Source organism: Sceloporus undulatus, chromosome 2, assembly GCF_019175285.1.
Source record: "Sceloporus undulatus isolate JIND9_A2432 ecotype Alabama chromosome 2, SceUnd_v1.1, whole genome shotgun sequence".
Lineage (NCBI taxonomy): Eukaryota > Metazoa > Chordata > Lepidosauria > Squamata > Phrynosomatidae > Sceloporus > Sceloporus undulatus.
The window spans coordinates 2556724-2575941 of record NC_056523.1 but is presented as its reverse complement, the minus strand read 5'-3'; the positions used below and the strand labels follow the sequence as shown (position 1 = coordinate 2575941).

General features: G+C 45.7%; 1 protein-coding gene and 1 pseudogene across 3 annotated transcripts in view; one reads left to right on the top strand and one right to left on the bottom strand.

The window, feature by feature from the left end:
• LOC121923045 (zinc finger protein 554-like) overlaps positions 1 to 2886 on the top strand; it is a 36027-nt gene extending 33141 nt beyond the window's left edge. For 2 of the 3 annotated variants that reach the window (XM_042453167.1, XM_042453166.1), the window contains one exon: positions 2239 to 2886. In XM_042453167.1, the coding sequence (XP_042309101.1) occupies positions 2239 to 2570 (332 nt within the window). In that variant the 3' untranslated portion in view covers positions 2571 to 2886. The remainder of the gene's footprint in view (positions 1 to 2238) is intronic. The other variant, XM_042453168.1, reaches the window with a different exon arrangement.
• LOC121923054 overlaps positions 1 to 19218 on the bottom strand; it is a 173083-nt pseudogene that overhangs the window by 91064 nt on the left and 62801 nt on the right.

Genomic DNA, 19218 nt, shown 5'->3' with positions numbered 1-19218 from the left:
AAAGGAGGGCAACTAAAATGGTGAAGGGTCTGGAAACCATGCCCTATGAGGAACACCTTAGGGAGCTGTTTAGCCTGGAGAAAAGAAGGTTAAGAGGTGATATGATAGCCCTGTTTAAATATTTGAAAGGATTTCATATTGAGGAGGGAGCAAGTTTGTTTTCTGCTGCTCCAGAGACTAGAATCCAGAACAATGGTTGCAAGCTCCAGGAAAAGAGATTCCACCTCAACATTAGGAAGAACTTCCTGACAGTAAGGGCTCTTCGACAGTGGAACACACTCCTTCCTCGGAGTGTAGTGGAGTCTCCTTCCTCGGAGGTCTTTAAGTAGAGGTTTTATGGCCATCTGTCGGGGATGCTTTGATTGAAATTTCCTGCATGGCATGGGGGTTGCACTGGATGCCCTTGTGGTCTCTTCTAACTCTATGATTCTACCCAAATGAGACTTAAAGTGACTCACAATAAAGCTTCTCCTTCCTGCTTCTGCCACTGATCGTCAATAATAATAATAATAGTAGTAGTAGTAGTAGTAGTAATAGTAATGATATATGTTTCCTGCTTCTCCTCATGGATTGAGACAGGGAACAACAACAGATCAACAACTGTGCATCAGTTAAGAACACAATGTCAGTTAAAGCATACATCAGTTAAAAGAATAAACAAGACACATATTAAAACAGACTATACTTAAATTTCATAGTTTAAAATTTAAAAATCAGTTCAATAGGCCGGCTGGAAGAAATTAGTTTTCAATGTTGTTTTTAGTTCAGACAGCATATCCATCTGTTCAGTCTCTTCTGGCAGGTCATCCCACAGCTGAAGGGGCAGCTGAAGAAAAAGTACTGTGACTGTCCAGGCTGACTGGGGTAAATGTCTGTCAGAGGATCTGAGTGTATGGGGCAGATTATATGGGAGGAGGCGATCCTGTAAGTAACCTGGATCCAAACCATGTAGGGTTTTAAAGATAATAACTAACTCTTTGTACTTTGATTGGAAACTGATTGGCAGCCAGTGCAGTGATTTAAATATAGTAGAGTCTCGATTAGCCGTCCTTCAGTCATCCGACATTCTGGATTATCCAACGTCGCAGCTGCTTGTAGGTGTGGCTGTAGGCATTTCTGTGTGCCCCCAACATGCCCTCAAACAAAAAATGTTGTTACTGTAACGTTACTGCAATGTTACTTTTACAGTTACTGCAATAAAACTTCAATACGTTTGCAATTCATAGTGATTTCAAGGCTTTTCTTAGACCCTCCAGATTATCCGACATTTTTGGCTATCCGACTATCAGCCTGCCCATTTATGTCAGATAATCGAGACTCTACTATATTGGGGTTATATGAATACTTATAGATGTCCCAGTAATCAATCTGGCTGCTGTGTTCTGAACTAATTGAAGTTTCTGAACTTGGTACAGCTCTGAGAGCCTTTTTGGCTGAAGAGCAGGATATAAATAATCCAAATGAATAAATGTAAATAAAAGTCCAACCTTGATGTTTCCAGCCTATGCACTACCATCTTTAGGTCCTCCAGCTCTAGGAGTGGGTGCAGCTAGCGTAATAGATGAAGCTGATAGCACTCTTATCTATCACATCTATGAGCTGTTATTTGGAGCAACAGATATAGCAGCAGCCCAAGCTGTGAACATAGTTTTTCAGGAGTATAACCCCATCCAGGACTTGTTGACACACCTCCAAACCCAGGTTACAACCTTACAGTAAACACTTCTGTCTTGACTGGATTCAGCAATTTGTTTTTCCTCAGTGTATCCAGCCCATTACCTCCTTCAGGTATTTATTCAGAGAGGACACACTATCCTTACCTGAGGCTATATCTGAAGGCATGGAGAAATATATTTGGACAGTAGCATCCCCAGCCAAGGTGTCACCCGGTGTGGGGGCTGGGGTCAAAATGACAGCCTCTCTCCCATGCCTTCTAGGTCTATGCTGGACCCCCCCCCCCCCATGCTTTTTGTGTCCATGCATGATTTGGAAGGCAGCCTCCCTCTCCCCCATGTTTTCCGAATCCATGCTGTCATCAGAAGGCAGCCTTCATCCCCTTCCCAGTTGTGTCAATGGGGCAGGAGGGGTGCATCCAGGGGTTTCTATCCAGGGAGAAGGCCCAGGGCAGAGAAGAAGGGAGAAAGCCCAGGACAATGCTGCTGTCACCCCCGCAGCACAGCTTCTGATTCCAGCATGGACTTCAGTCTTTTCTGTCGTGTCTGTCCTTGTCCTTTACAGGAGACCTTGAGAATCAATCTTGTCTGTCCTTGTCCTCTGCAGAAGACCTTGTGAATCACACAGCAGAGAAACCACACAAATGCCAACAGTGTGGAAAGTATTTTGGTGAAAGGTCATACCTCAGGAAGCACATGAGAGTCCACACAGGAGAGAAACCATACAAATGCCAGCAGTGTCGAAAATATTTTGCTGGCAAGTCACTGCTTGAGAGACACCAGAGATTCCACACAGGAGAGAAGCCTTATGAATGCCAGCAATGTGGAAAGTGTTTTATTGCAAGGTCAGACCTGGTGAAGCACTTGAGAGTCCACACAGGAGAAAAACCTTATTAATGCCTTCAGTGTGGAAAGTGTTTTTCTCAAAGGCCACACCTGGAGCAGCATTTAAGAGTCCACACAGGAGAGAAAGCATACAAATGCCAGCAGTGTGGAAAATGTTTTGCTCACAAGTCAAACCTTGTTAAACATCAGAGAGTCCACACAGGAGAGAAACTGCACAAATGCCGGCAGTGTGGGAAAGGTTTTACTGACAAGTCAGTTCTTGTGACTCATCACAGAGTCCACACAGGAGAGAACGCATTACAAATTCCATCATGTGTGGAAAATGTTTTGCTGACATGTCAGCCCTTGTGGGTTCATCAGGGATGCCATACAGGTGATCCCCTTCCCCTCCACCACTCCCTTCTCCTTTGTGTCCTGTCTTTTTAGATGTAAGCCTGCAGGCAGGGAACCGTCCAATTAAAAAGCTTGTATATACAGCGCTATGTAAATTTACAGCGCTTTATAAATAAAGGTTAATAATAATAATAATAATCTAAATGCTAGCAGTCTGGGAAATGTTTTGCTCCGACAGTCAGACCTTGTCATTCTCAGAGAGTCCACCGGGAGAGAAACCAACAAATGCAAGAGTGTGGAAAATGTTTTGCTGGCAGGTCAAACTTTGTCAACGCATCAGAGAATCCACACAGGAGATAAAGCATACAATGCCAGCATGTGTAGAAAATGTTTTGTAGACTAGTCACAGCTTAAGAGACACCAGAGAATCCACACAGGAGAGAAAACGTTTATGGATGGTCAGCAGTGTGGAATGTGTTTTCTCAAAAGTCACACCTGGGGCTGCACTTGAGAGTCCACACAGGAGAGAAATCATAACAATGCCAGGAGTGTGTTAAATGTTTTGCTGACACAGTCACACTTTGTCATTCATCAGAGAGTCCACACAGGAGAGAAACTACAAATGCCAGTATGTGGAAAATGTTCTGCTGACAAGTCATGTTTAAGATGTCACCTTTTCTGATATGAAATAGATCTGCAGAACTGCAGTCATGATGTATGCATGGTTGTGTGTACAGGCCAGGATATCTGGTGATAAATGTCCTTGAGATGGCTTGTGTATTGAACACTGCACCTGTAGATGAAACATGGCATGAATAATGTAAGGCATTATGCCATGTACTGGGGAGTTGCAGCAGCCAATGTACATAAGGCTGAGGTAATGTCAACATTATTGTGAAGAGTGAATTGTAGTTAGGGAGTCGTGGGAGAGTGCAGTTGCAGTTGGTCTGTGAGTACTGTGAGAGTTCTAGTTTAACTCTGTGTGGCTGTGAGCTACTTAGGAGTAAGAGAGTGTATCCTTCGATCCTGGAACTCTGTTCTCTTCCTGCTTCTGTAAATAGCATCTGCTTATCACCTGAACATAAATGTCTTCATCATTAATACTGTCTGGTACGCTTCTTGATTTGCAAAGGGTATCTCAAGATCTGGCAGGATTACTGAAAATCACATTCACGCTCAATCCGTGTGACATAAGGACACCAGAGAGTCCACATAGAGAAACATTATGAATGCAAGTAGTGTTTTGCTCACCAAGTCAACGATTGTGACTCATCACAGAGTCTACACAGGAGACAAAACCATACAAATGCAGCGCAGAAAGTGTGGAAAATGTTTTACTCAGTGGTCACATATGTGTCTCATAAATGTTTTGCTTGGAAGTCAACCATTTCCCAGCAGAGAGGGTCCTGTCCTCTGTAATCGGGTTCTGTCTCCTATTTGCTCCTGTAGGCAGGGACAATAAACCAAAAGACCGGCCCTATATAGGGAGGAGCTAGCCCCCCTGAGCCTCAGTCTTGTTCCTGCCTATGCTCCTAGCAGGATGTTCTCTTCGAGAGCAGCGAAGTTTTCCTTTCTGCGAAAGCGGGTTGAGAGTTTTCTTGGCTTCCTTCTTTCCTCTCCTGCCTTTCCCCCTTTCCTTGGTGGTGGCTATGGCAGAGGACCTGAGAGCATGGGTGAAGGGCCTCTTAACCCAGGCTTCCCTAGTCAGGGTCTGCCAGTCAACAGGGAGATGGCTTCAGAGGGAGGACCCTTGGGATGTGTTGCTGTTGGCTCTGGCTTTTTACTACAGCCTTGGAAGCATGAAGAAGACTTAAAATGGCAAGGGCTCCAGGATTGGAGAAGGTCTTGGCTTTGCCAATGATCTCCCTTTCCTCCAAAGCTGCCCCCTTTCTGGTGGGAGCACAGGAGATTTCTGCAAACAGCATTGCAGCACATTGGGAGCCGTGGGAACAGATGGTGAGGGTTTTCCCCTCCATGTCTCTGTTCTCCCACCTCACCTCTGCCCAGCCGTTAAGGCCAGGGATCAGTGAGGAAACTGGCCAGAAGTCATGGAAACTTCCTTCCTCAGCATCTCTGCCCAGCCAGAGTTCAGAGACAGGCCAGCCAAAAGCCATGGCAAAGGATTTCTCTGCATCACCTGCCCCGCCTGTTTAAGGCCAGGGATCTGTGAGGAAACTGGCCAGAAGTCATGGAAATTCCTCCTCAGCATCTCTGCCCAGCCAGAGTTCAGAGGACAGGCCAGCCAAAAGCCATGGCAAGGATTTCTCTGCATCACCCTGCACAGCCTGAGATGCCCAAGGTCAGAGAGGCAAGCCAGCCAGAAGTCACAGGAGAACGGTGAGTACCAGGGGCCCCTCTCTCTCAGCCACCAAAGAACCTTTGCCAGATCCTAATGCCCTCGCTCAGGGCAGGCATTGCCATGGCCTCTGCCATGGCCATTGCAGGCCATTGCCTAGCATAAGGTTTGGGGGACTCTGCCAGGAGGGCAGATGGGGGGCATTAACCCTTGGTCTCCCCCTCCTTCCCATCTCTGGCCCCAATGGCACCCTGGACCCTAACAGGTGGGGGGTCCTTTTGCTAGTCTGGGAAAAACATGGTGGTGTTGCCAGGGCTCCTGCACATTCCTTGAATTCTATAGATGAGATGGTGTGTAAGGAGGCAGAGGAATTCCTCCTCTGTGTTGCACCAGACACATGGCCGGTAAAGGAAGCTAGAATTGGCCCAGCAGGAGCTGAAGCTTCCAACTCTAAATGGTTTTTTTTGGCTGCCACCAGAGCATCCCACAACCAAGCACGAAGGGGCTCATGTCCTCCCCAAGAGAGAGCATGGCCTTGCCACGCACTTTAAACAGAGGCTGGAGGGCCATCTCTCGGGTATTGCTTTGATGAGGTTCCTGCATGGGAGAATGGGGTTGGACTGGATGGCCCTTGGGTCTCTCTTCCCACCAAGGATTCTGGACGAGGACACATGGATACACATCCTCCTGTGTTCCCTCCCCAAAAATTACAACAACAAAAAGGTGTTACACCATTTGTGTATATCATGGGTGGAGAGTTCCCTTCACCCCCCATTGTTTGGCTGCCCCAAAGCGTGGCACTCTTGAGGCGAGACTTGAGTGCTTGGCCTCTCCTTTCCCTCAGAGATTATCCTTTCTCAGGGCACAGACTTACCTCGGGTAAATGTAGAGCCATGTCCCACAGCAGTCCCTCTGCCCTTCCCAGCTACCTATGTAAGTGGGAGGGAGTTGAGGACCAAGCTGCGCTTCATAATGCAGCCAGGTTACTATAAAGCCTGCCTGAAATTAAAAGGGCTAAGCTGTAAACCCCAGCTTGAGGTTGGGGCTGTTTTAAACATAAATCAAACCCGTGCCCTGTGAGTATCAGGGCTACACTACAGGCCATATGCAGCTATCTACCCATGATTAGCAATGATCTTAGTCACTGCTACCCAGGAGCAGTTTCCTCAGTGCCGAAGAAGCTACTGCCCAGGCAGCCTCCCTTGATGGGGCAAAGCTTGGAAAGGGAGAGCCCCCACAGCAACAGGGCTGGGGACTCAGATTTACACAAGAGATACTGGTTAACCTTTCTGGTGTTCATTTTATTACTGTTAGCACATGAGGTTTGAGTTGTGCTGTTTCTGCTCACCCCCCTCTCCTTTTTCCAGGCCAGAGGAAGATGCCTGGAGGAACCACTAATTCTTCAAGGGAAGGGGCTAGCCTATAAAGCCACTTGATGACCCTTCTTGCTCCTCATGGGCCTTCCCTCACTGTCTCCATTAGGTCCAGAGCCTTTTTTGCCTTAGGTCGAACAGCCAAGAAAGACATAGGATGAGCACATGTTCTACCTCCTTGTACAAAACTGTTGTCAGCCATAGCACTTCTCTATAAGCATAAAGCTTTAACAATACAGATTCCTTTAAAATGCCTATAAACAGGGTGACTCACGCAAGGAGCAGGTCTCTGGTCACTCAGCAACCTCTATGCTTACATGCATTGAGGATCTTTGCCTAAGAACATCTCATATGAGGTGGACAGATATATTGGATTAAGGTGACCAACCAAACTCCATTTGAGTGGGGCAAAAGGATATGTTCCTGTTATAAAACAGTACACCTCAGCAGCTAGCCTCAAAAGTGTGGCTCTCCTTGCCTTCCCTTCTTTCTTGGAGAGGATGTCTGTTTTTAAAGGAAGAAACAAAAAATACACAGTTTCTTCCATGAGATGGTTCTTCCGAGTGTTTTAAAAACTATCTAGTCAGTTTTTTCTGCTAAGAGGTTGGCTTCAAATCCTATTCAGGACATCCTGCAGAGCCCTGAGGACTCTGCCACAAAAGACCACAATTGCCTCTTACCTTTCTAGATAGTTACATTTTAAATGACGATGCCTGATGAGGGCTTGCCATTCTACTGCTCCCTGCCCTGGATAGGCCTATTGTAACAAGGGTCTATCTCGCATATGATGAATTTGGGCTCAAGGCCATGAAGTTCAGGCTGCCAATCTCTTTCTTTTAGTTGTCTCAGGAAGCTACAAATTCCTTTGCATATGTTGGGCATGCTTTGATTGTGATTTTCTGCATGGCAGGGGGTGGACTTGATGGTCCTTGTGGTCTCATTCCAACTCCCTGATTCTTGGTTTTATGGTCATAAGGTTAGCTGCTGTGTGGGTGAGTGTCTTATCCCTGATTGGGTTTTCATGGCATGGTCTGGTCCAAAACAACACCATTGTTACTACCTTGGGGCTGGAAAAACGGATTTCCTAGTGCTTATGCTTGTTTTCTGCTAGTTAAAAATGCTCAGATTTAATATACCATACAGCTCCAAATAGAGGACTTATACCCAGCCACCTATATGACCACAGCTTGTAAATATGTATGTTGTGTGTGTGTGGTATATCTATATATAATATATAATATATATATTCCAAAAAAACAAACAAAATACGACACAGCAACTATGATTTTACTATTTATATAAGAGACTCCATTTTACTATGTGATTATATTTTAGTGCCTTGAGCTTCCAGGATTTAGTATCCATGCAAAAGTCCTAAATCCAACTCCAGTACATATTGAGGGCCCACTTATACTATTTTAAATTTAGGTTTGTGTTTCCTTTGACCGATCCTCTTTTGTGGAGAGAAAGAAAACTCTCTCCTCAAAATTAGATACCAGAGGGCTTATCCTTGCCAAGCCCCTGGTCCCATTTCATGTCTCCTTTATCAGCAGTTCATTTAGCCGAGAGGAGACCCCTCAGCCTTCATACAGGTTGAGGATAGCCGGCTACATGGAGTTTGGGGTGGTGGATTTTGAAGCCCCTCTAGACTAGTTCATCCTCAGATGAACTCAGACTAATTCTGACCACATGCCCTGTTAACACACAGAGTGCATCTATGCTTCTACATGGACTCTCCAATGTCTGCGAGATAAAGGTTAATCCAATGTCTCTGTGCCCTAACCATGGGATTAGTCTTATTTTACCACAGGTTCACAGATTGTCCCAGTAAAGAAGCACATTGTTTTGAAATTTTAATTGGAAGTCAGACATTAACATTCTCTTTCAGAATGTAAGTCTTATTACTTACTATGAATGAAATCACCTTATATCACCTTCATTGCTATAACCAGTTGACAAGGTGATCGAGATAGGCTGTAAGCTGCCATAGGTCCAATTAGATCAGTTCTATTCTGATTGATCACATAATCCACTGTTGGGCAAGTTCTCATCAACTGCTCAGGTTTTTCAGTGGCTGACCTGCTATAGTCCATCCAAGCTGACATTAAGAAGGGACTTGACCTATCATGGTTTTAAGGCAGGTGTCTGCCATCACGTCGTTTCTGCTCCATACGAGAGCGCATAGAATGGCAGCCATCCTCACATTAAGAGGCCTGTTGAGGGGATGAGTTTTCCAACAGGGCCTGCCCACAGACATCGTTTTCCATCTTGGGATGTGAACACGGTCTTAGAAGCTCTGACGGTTGGGCCGATCAAGTCCCTTTGGGAGGCCTCCTCAAAACACCTCTCCCCTCAAGGTCATCTTTCTCACGGCCATTCCCTCCGCCCAGATGGGTTGTCAGAGCTGGGCCCCTGTCGGTACGTAAGACTTGTGTATTTTTAGGCCTGTCTCCAGTGTGCCTTCGTCCAGACCCTACCTTCGTGCCTGGGGTCAACTCAGCCTTTCAGGTTGTTTTGCACAGGGACATCTTCCCTGCCTTCATTCTGCCCCAGTACTAAGAGGACTTGGAAAAGACCTGGCACACATTGGATGTGTGCAGAGCCCTCTAAATCTACATCAAAAGGACTTCAACCCCTAGTCATCTGAGTTGTTTCTTCCCTTTCGCCTGGGCTCTTTGGGGTGCCAGGGTACCAGTCTCGACTCTGAGAGTAATGTGAATCAGGTCTTGAATTCAAAAGACTACTGAACTCTTGACCTCACTCCACCCAATGGGGTTGATGGTGCACTCAACCGGAGTGCATCTACCCCTGCGGCCTTGACCACAGCGCCTCCCTGTCAGTATTTGCAGGGTGGCCACATGGAAGTCGCCTTCGACCTTCATAAGACATTTACAACACTGGACGTGTTGTCTCAGTCCGCTGGGGCGTCATTGAAAGGAGGTTCCTCCAACAGATTGTTGTCAGGGGCCACAGTCTCCTAGCAGCACCTCCCTCCCGTTCGAGAGGGCTTTGTAAATCCCAGATTACAGGCGGACAGGGCCCCTCTCTGCTGGGAAAAAGGAACGTTGGGTACTTACCGTGGACACGTCATTTCCTGCAGAGAAGGGCTCCTGGCATCCTGCCCACCCGGGTGCTGCCTGCGGCCTCTGACCCTGCCTGGCTCTGGTGGACCTGCCTTGTTCTTCTTTTTGTTGCTGGATTGGTATTCTGAGATTCTTGTTTGTTCTTGGACTAGTTTTTCTAAGGTGTTCTAGTTAACCCTTAGCTGCGGTTACAGAAGTTCGTTCCTTGATTACCTTACTAGTCGCTTGGCTTTGTTATTGACTGAGGCTCAGGGGGGCATAGCCCTCCCTAAAGGGCCGGTCTTTTGTTTTTGTCCCTGCCTACAGGAGCAACATAGGAGGAGCTAACCCAGATTCCAGGGCCATGACTTCTCTGCAGGAATGAAGTGCACCGGTAAGTTACCCAACGTCCTTTTGAGGCATTGTAATGTTCACACTAGTGAGAAAGTGGGTGAAATAAAATATTTTTTGTTTGCAGAGACAGTTATAAAATGTCGGTGCTCCCAAAATGATTTTTCTCTTCCAAAATGTACCAATTATTACAATGATGCCCCCTTCGTAAATGGAATAAGGATATTAGGACTTTTATTTGGCAAAGCAGAAAAACCTAGAGTTAAAATTAAAATACTTTCAAGACATGACTGAAATAGGTGGATTGTGCTCTCCCCCAATTTTGAATGGTATTTTTATGCATGTGCGCTAGACTGGATGATGGACTAGGTCGAATTAGAGAACATCAGAAGTCTGAATTTGGAAGGGGTGGATTTAAAATTTGGTTTTCACCGTTATCTCTTTTATGATAAACTTAATGCAGACAAAAACTTTAATAATCATTTTTACATAAATCATTGTGTGTGTGTGGTAAATATAAAGCAAAATGGTTGCCCCAAACTATCTCTTTGGACCTCTCCTGGAGAAGTGCTGATCGAAGTGAACAATATAGAAAAGGCAAATGGATTGATATGCTGATATCATTAACAATATCAAGGTAAGGTTAATCTAAAAAACATAGGAGAAATTGTGGAAAATGGATATACAGTGCACCTGCATCATATGCGGGCGCACTATACGCGGCTTTTGGCATACGCTGAAAGCTGCACACGGGACACAAGGGGTGGCGCGTCCCATTAAGATTAATGAAGCGCGCACGCTGCCGCACCATGCACAAGCCCCATTACTTTCTGCGTAAAAAAGGGTGCACTGTTATAGCAATTGATTTGCCTACAGACGTTGCTAGAACGATTTAAAATTGACAATAAGACACACGGTAATAGGGGTGGGCGATCAAGATTTGGAGAAAATAGTAATGATAATGAATAAAAACGGATATCTAAATTCTAAAATGGGAATTAGAAGATGAAAGTATCAAGGCATTTTGTGTGCAATGGGCAATAGTATAAATAAAGTATTAAATTAGAGCAATGGGGGGGGGGGAAAAATGAAAACTGAAATGAGAATGAAATATGTAGTAAATATCGAGTTAAGGGAAAAGTTATACCAATTCATTGAGATGTAGTGCTTGATAAGAGTGCTGAGGATACTATTTAGACCCAAAAATAAAATAATTGGGTCCTAGAACAGATTAAGTTTGAACTCTCCTTGGAAGCCAAGATGATTAAAATGAGGCTGTCATACTTTGGCCACATCTTGAGAAGGCATGACTCCTTGAAAAGAGAACCACCTCTCCAATTGCTTCTTTCCAAACGCCCTCCCTTCCCCAGGAAGAAAATCCACCCTTCTGGAAATGAGCCCTGGGTGCATCACTCTCATCCTTCTTCCTGTTTAACTTCGGAAGTGCCCCAATTTTCTTTTTTTTTGCAAACTCTAATTGCCGAACAGATACCAGATAAATGGAGGGTGGTTGTGGTGTGTGTGTGTGTTCTACACACCACACCCACACACACACTGGAGCTACAGGCAGCCAATTGTGATTTTAAAATAGTGTGTTGTAATATGGTTGAACTTGGATTTTCTGGCGACCAGTCTGACTGCCATGTTTTGTATCAATTGGAGCTTCTGGACATGGCACAAAGGCTGCCCCATGTAGAGTGTATTGCAAAAAATCAAGGCAAGAGGTTACTAGAGCATGTATGACCTGCTACCAGGTAGGAGCTCAACTGGCGTATCAGCCGAAGCTGATAACAGTCACTCCTGGCTGTCGCATCATTATTGTTATTGTTTTTCTAAAACATTGAGGACTTTTCTTAATGAACAGCCACATAAATAAGATGACCAACAGACTATCTAAGTTGTTTTTAAACTATACTTTTATTTTCTTAAAGCTACAAGGGAGAGTTTTGCTTTGTTGTGTAGTATTCAATCAATTTCTATTTCTCTAATGGAATGGAATGTTCTGCATTACCTGAGGCATGAGGCAGGCAGCTGTCTCTGCCAGTGCAGAATTCAAATGTGCCTAGGATTAAACAATCAAAAGTAATGTGGTTTAAATTAATGTGATTAAGCCTCCCAATTTCAAACATTTATTCAGTGAAACATATGTACTACACAGGGAAAAAAGAACCTACATCTACGTTCCAAAGAATGAAGTATTTCATTTGGATTAAGAGGAGACTGTTGGATTAATTAAATGCAGGGTTTTTTTAATGGAATATCAAAATGCACACACACTTGCTGCCACAACAGCAGCAGTAAACACACAGAATCATACAGTTGGAAGAGACCAGAAGGCCATCCAGTCCACCCCATTCTGCCATGCAGGAAATCTAATCAAAGCATCCCTGACAGATGGCCATCCAGCAGAAAACAAGCTTGCTCCCTCCTCAATATGCATCCCTTTAAGTATCTAAAAGGGCTATCATATCATCTCTTAACCTTCTTCTTCTCCAGATCTCCAGCACAACTACCACATGTCACCAAAAAGTCCAAGAGCTTCTTATCTGCCAGACCTAAATCACTCCGCCGCTTCGTCAGGTACATAACTATGGGTCCTTAGGTTGAGTGAAGTATGTGTGTGTGTCAGGTGTCTTGTGGCTACTTTCTAAGTCTCCCTTCTCACCTATTCAGCCATTCTGTGTTGGCAGGTTGCTTCTGGGCAGTTGCCACAGAAGAAATGAAAGCCTGGATGGCTCTTTCCCCTCATGTGCTCAGCTGGACTCCTTTCACTCACCAGGGCTGCATTCTCTCTTCCTCCTTCCCTCTGTGCTCACTGGCTGCTTTCCCCTTTTTGCTCCCCTCCCACCCGATGGCTGGCTCGCTCACTCCCTTGCTGGCTATAAGGAACCTTGAAGACAAGACCCTCAGAATGTTCCCATTTCACAAAAGGTACTTTTATTTCTTCTAGAGGAGGGAGCGAGCTTGTTTTCTGCTGCTCCAGAGACTAGGACCAGGAGCAAAGCTCCAGGAAAAGAGATCCCACCTCAACATTAGGAGGAACCTCCGGACAGTAAGGGCTGTCCTCAAAGTGATGGAGTCTCCTTCCTTAGAGGCCTTTAAGCAGAGGCTGGATGGCCATCTGTTGGGGATGCTTTGATTGTGATTGATTGATTGCATGGCAGAATGGGGTTAGACTGCATGGCCCTTCTTGCGGTCTCTTTTAACTCTATGATTCTAACTGGGGACAAAGAAGTTTGAAAGTCACTAGTGAGGCTTCCCCCCCCCCCCAGAGGCTTGGAAGGGGTGAAATAAAACTCATACTGGCCCCCTTTCCCTCCCCCTTTTTCATAGAAGAAGCTAAAGAAAAAGGGTTTCAGGGAAGGAGTCCAGGAAGCCCAGGGACTCCTCCCTCCTCCCCTTTCTTTATCTACTTCTATCCCTCCTTCTTCCCTTCCTTTCTTTCAAGGGGAATTTATTCTGCCTCTTTATTCCTTTATTTCCAGGGGAGCTTCTGTCATAGAATGATAGAGTTGGAAGAGACCACAAGGGCCATCCAGTCCAACCCCATTCTGCCATGCAGGAAATCACAATCAAAGCAACCCTGACAGATGGCCATCCAGCCTCTGCTTGAAGACCCCCAAAGAAGGAGACTCCACTACACTCCGGGGGAGTTTGTTCCAGGTGGGGCCTGACCAGAGCAGAATACAGTGGCACTATGACTTCCCTTGATCTAGACACTATACTTCTATTGATACAACCTAAAATCGCATTGGCCTTGTTAGCTGCCGCATCACATTGTTGACTCATGTTCAACTTATGGTCTACTTGGACTCCCAGATCCCTTTCACATGTACTTTCATTCAGCCAGGTGTCCTCCATCCTATATCTGTGCTTTTCGTTTTTCCGCCCTAAGTGCAGTACCTTACATTTCTCTGTGTTGAAATTCATTTTGTTAGCTATGGCCCAGTTTTCTAGTCTGTTCAGGTCATTTTGAGTCTTGATCCTGTCCTCTGGAGTATTAGCTCCTCCCCCCCCAAACAAATATTTGGGAGACACTCTGGCCCGAGGGTTGGGTTCCAACTCCGGGGTCCTGGGTTCGGGTCCTGGCTTGGCCATTGAGATCCACTTGGTGGGGTCCTTGGGCAAGAAGTCACACTCTCTCAGCCTCAGGGCAAGGCAAGGGCAAGCTGCCTCTAAGACAAACCTCGCCAAGAAAACCCAGGAGAGGTTCCCCTGAGGGCCTCCATGAGTCAGAAAGGACTGAAGGCAACAGCAGCCCCAACTCCCCCCAATCCCTTCCCCTGGGACCCTCCTCCTCCCAGGTTCCTTTGCAGGAAGGAAGAAGCCCCTCTCCCTCCTCCTCTTCCAAGGAGCAGCGAGAGCAGATTCCTAGAGAGGCCAGAAATGCTGTTAAGGAGGGGGAGAAGAACATGAGGGAGGGACCCCCTCTGACCTCATTTCCGGTGGGGGGGGAGAAGGGGGTCTTTCTCGGCCTCTTTGTCGGAGAGGAGGAAGGTAAGTTAATGGAGGGACCCCAAATTCCCCAGAAGACTCTGGGAAGGAGGAGAAGCCCCCTTCGAGCCAGCCCCCCTCCTCCTCCCCCTCCTCCTCTGGGGGTGTCTGGGGGGGTTCAGAGAGAACAAGGCAAGCCAACATTAAAAGAGGCGAAGGATGCTTTGATGGAGAGTTCCTGCATGGCAGAATGGGGCTGGGCTGGACGGGCCCTTGGGTCTCTTCTGACCCTGATCTCCCTCCCAAGTTGCCCCCCAGGAAGGCAGAGGCTCTCCCTAATCATTTCCAGAGAGACACGCCCGGATTTAGAGAAAGGGGAGCCCACAGTTTTCAAATGAATGAACTCTAAGGGAAAAGCAGCCTCCTTCAGGGGAGGAAGGAAGGCAGGCGGCCTTTTGCCTGGAGTCTCGGAAAGGAGGGAGAAGGGGTGGATCGGGGGGGGGGGTGGTGGGGGGAGCAAAGAGCCCAAGGAGGCAAAGCCAAGAAGGGAGCCACCAGAAGGAGGAGCCAAACTGAATCTGCCCCCTAGTTTTTATTACCCTCCCCCCATAGAAAGCCCCACAAGGAAGATAAAAAGGCAGTAACCCCCCCCCCACTGTTCTCTACAACAGCCCCAGTTGGGAGGGAGAGTCCTGCTTTTAATCCTCTGTTGCCCCACATTTCCACCTGCTTTCAAGATGGCCCAGTCTCCCTCCTCCTCCTCCCATTTGCCCCTTTGGGCTCTGCTGCTTGCTTTTGTTGCTCCAAACTGAGTCCAGAATGAGTCCAAAGCAGATCAGGCTCAGGAGAGGAAGGAGCAGGGTCTCTTCCTTTCTCCCAAGGCTCAGGCAAAGCAAACTTTGTAGCTTCTCCATGTTCCCCTATTCTTCCTCACTGACTGTCCTAATCATCATCATCATCATCTTCATCATAATAATAATAATACAATTTATTCCTATCCTGCCCCTCTACGAAACGCAATTGGGGCAGCTTACAACATTAAAAATAAACATTCCCTGACCATAATTCCCACCCACCCTTAAAATAGAATTAAACAAATTAAAATTAAAACGCAATTAAAACTCACAATGATAAATAGTAGCTATAGTGAAGTCGGGTCAGAAGCTGGATTTCCTTTCTTTTGGTGGCCAGGAATTTATTCAAGAAAGGCCTGCCGGAAGAGATCCATCTTAGCGGCTTTCTTGAAACTGTTAAAGGTGGTGATGTGACAGATCTCATCTGGCAGCCCTTCCATAGTCTGGGAGCGATAGCCGAAAAGGTCCTCTGGGTGGTCATAGACAATCTCATTCTTAAAGGCTGTAACAGATTCCTCCCAGAGGACCTGAGTGCGCTGGGTGGATTATATGGGAGGAGGTGGTCCCAAAGATAGGTTGGACCAAAGCCATTTAGGGTTTTATTGGTAAGAACCAACACCTTGTACTGGGCCCAGAATCTAATGGGCAGCCAGTGAAGTGATCTTAAGATGGGTGATGTGCCTGAGACCAGTCTGGCTGCCATACTCTGTACTAGTTGAAGTTTCTGGGACAAGTGCAAGGGTAAGCTCCACGTAGAATGCATTATAGGAATCCAGACAGGAGGTTACCAGAGCATGTATTACGGTCTCAAGGTCCCTAACTTCCAGGGAAGGGTGCAGCTGGCATATCAGCCGAAGCTGACAGCAGGCCTTCCTAACTGTCGCATTTACCTGATTCGTCATTAGGAGCAACTAGTCCTGGAGCACCCCCAGACTGCGAACACAGTCCTTGGAGGAGAGTGTGACCCCTTCTAGGACTGGAGGTTGTATCCTGATGCCTGGGTTTGGCACCATTACCGTGAGTACCTCCGTTTTGTCTGGATTCAGCTTCAATTTGTTTTCCCTCATACAGTCCATTACTGCTTTAAGACAATCACTGAGAAGAGAGACACCATCTGAAGCCAAAGCTATAGACTGAGACATAGAGAAATATATCTGAGTGTCATCAGAGTACTGATAACACCCTGCCCCTTGGGTGTTGGTTGCTAACACATCTCTTGGTTCCTTCCCAACCTAAGGCTTCACCAGATTTAAGAAAAATAGAGGATTTGTGTTTTGTAGATGGCAGATTGAGAAAAGAAAATTAAATCTAGGATTGAAAATACCCATCTGCAATCACAATTGATGATTGTTGTGAGTCATACATTAATTTTGTAAATGTGATTTTTTTTGGTGTGGTGGGGAGAGACCACTTGGTAAAATGGAAAGCTCAGTGTAGATGTCAGAAGGAGGTATATCTGCACAACAGCCCAGTGAGGTAGAAAGTGGCTGGCCCAAGAGCACCTCAAATTAATGTTGTCACTTTCCAAAAATGCAGAAATGCTTTGGTGAATCAGCGGAGAAGTTCCTTCTGTCTCCTGCAAGATTCAGGAGGCAAGGCCTGGGAAACTGGAGAGGAGAGATCTCTAGTTTGGGACATTAACAAAATTTGCCCAAGAAGTGGGAGGGGGACTGAGGGGATTCACAAGACTCATCTGGATGTGACGTGATTCATAAGATGTTAAAGAAATCCCACTCGAATGTCCCCATCCCATCCCCCCAGGCTGCACTCTGTTGCCATGAGGGGATTGTCTAGATCCCCTGAATGGGTGACCCACAAGAACTATGAAGGGAACTGCACCCCATCCCCATTTTTTCTCCCCAGAAACTGGGCTTGAGAGGAATCACTATATCTGATCTCAGAGACAATAGAAATCTGGGCATCCAGGCTCTGATTCAAGTCCAAGAGCACACCCAGGCTGTGAACCTGAGATTTCAGTAAGAGTGTAACTCCATCCGCCACAGGCTGAATCCCTATTCCCACCTCTAAAGAAGGAAACTCAATAGCACTCTGAGGCAGTGTATTCCATTGTCAAACAGCTCTTACTATCAGGAAGTTCTTCATCATGTTTAAGTGGAGTCTTTTTTCCCTGTAATTTGAAGCCATTGCTCTGTGTCCTAGTCTCTGGAGCAGCAGAAAACAAGCTTCAAACTTCCCTTCAAATATTTAAACATAGATATCATGGCATCTCTTAATCTTCTCTTCTCCAGGCTAAACATACCCAGTTCCCTAAACCAGTCTTCATAGGGCTTGGTAGTTTCCAGATCTTTCACCATTTTGGTCACACTCCTCTGGACACGTTCCAGCTTGTCAACATCCATTTTGAATTGTAGTGCCCAGAACTGGACACAGTTTTCCAGGTGAGGAACTGACCAAAATAAAATAGAATGGAACTACTATTTACCTTGATCTAGACACTACACTTTAATTAGCCCCTTATGCCAGTGGTTCTCAAACTTTTTATCCTTGTGGCCCCCTTTACATGTACAAGTGGATTTTGTACATCCCCACCCCCTCAACTGATAGCAAAGACATTTTGTTTGATTAGTGTGCATATTTTCATTCACACATTCATGTGTATTCATATTTTGGTATTTTATAAGGAAATAACTTTGTTCAAATTAGAACAGTTTTATTTAAATAAATCCGGTGCTTAATGCATGTAACTTTTTATACATACTGTCTCATAACAATATCACACTGCACTGTTATAGTGCTGCTATTCCACTTTAACTGCTATAGCTGCCACCTGTGTAATCCTGGGATTTGCAGTTCAAAGAGGGACATTTAGACTTCTCCGTCAGAGACCTCATAGACCTCAGTAAGTTACAAACCCCAGGATTCCGCAGGAGGCAGCTACCCTAGTTTAAATGAAATAATAGTGCTATAAAGGCAGAAAGTGTATAATGCAAATATTTTTTTAAAAAGAGATGAAGCATGTGACTAAGTGTGTATGTGTCTGTGTGCATGTCAAAGACAATTTATGTGTGGAACTGTGAGTATTAATATATCTGATGGAAAGAGTCAGAAAGAGAGCATTACTGAATTTGAATGTGTGTGTGAGTGAAAGAGTGTTGATGTGTGCATATGTGAGAATTGGCATGTGCACGAATGTGAGTACAGTCTGTGAATCAGTGGCCTGTTACAGACAGGCCAAAATAAGGCTGCTTCGAGTCACTTTGGAGGTATGGTATTTCAATAATGCATGAGTCCTAAGGGTCCAAAAGCCATACCAAAGCTGCACTCCAGTCCTTAGGACAGGAGCGTAGCTTTGGTGTGGCTTTTGGACTCTTAGGACGCATGCATCATTGAAATACAGTACCATACCTCCAAAGTGACTCGAAGCAGCTTTATTTTGGCCTGTCTGTAACAGGCCTCAGTCTGAGACCCTGACGTGGGACTATGTGTGTAAGAATTAGCTGTCTAAGAAGGTGTGAGGGAGAAAGCAAGCAAGAAAATGCAAACAGCTGAGAATGTGTGTGTGCATGCATATGAGTTAGAGAGAGGCTTATGTCTCTATGGCTCAGGTCCACATTATTTGGCAGACTGTTTCTCCTGGTATGAACCTGCCCAGACTCTGAGATCCTCTAGACAAGCCCTTCTCTCCATCCCAACACTTTCACAAACACATTTGGTGGGGACGCGATGGAGGGCCTTCTCAGTGGCTGCCCCTAGACTCTGGAACTCCCTGCCCAGGGAGATAAGAATGGCTCCCTCCTTGATGGCTTTCCGACGGCAGGTGAAGACCTACCTTTCAAACAGGCATTTAAGGAATCACTATAAGAACAGGCAGGAATTTTGGACTAATTTAATCATTCTGTTTAATGCATGTCATTTATCTATTTATTTTTAAAATGTTTTAATTGTACTTTTTGTTTGTTTGTTTGTTTTTTAATTGCTGTAAAGCCGCTCTGAGTCCCAGTCCTGGGAAAAGAGCGGCTTTACAGCAATTAAAAA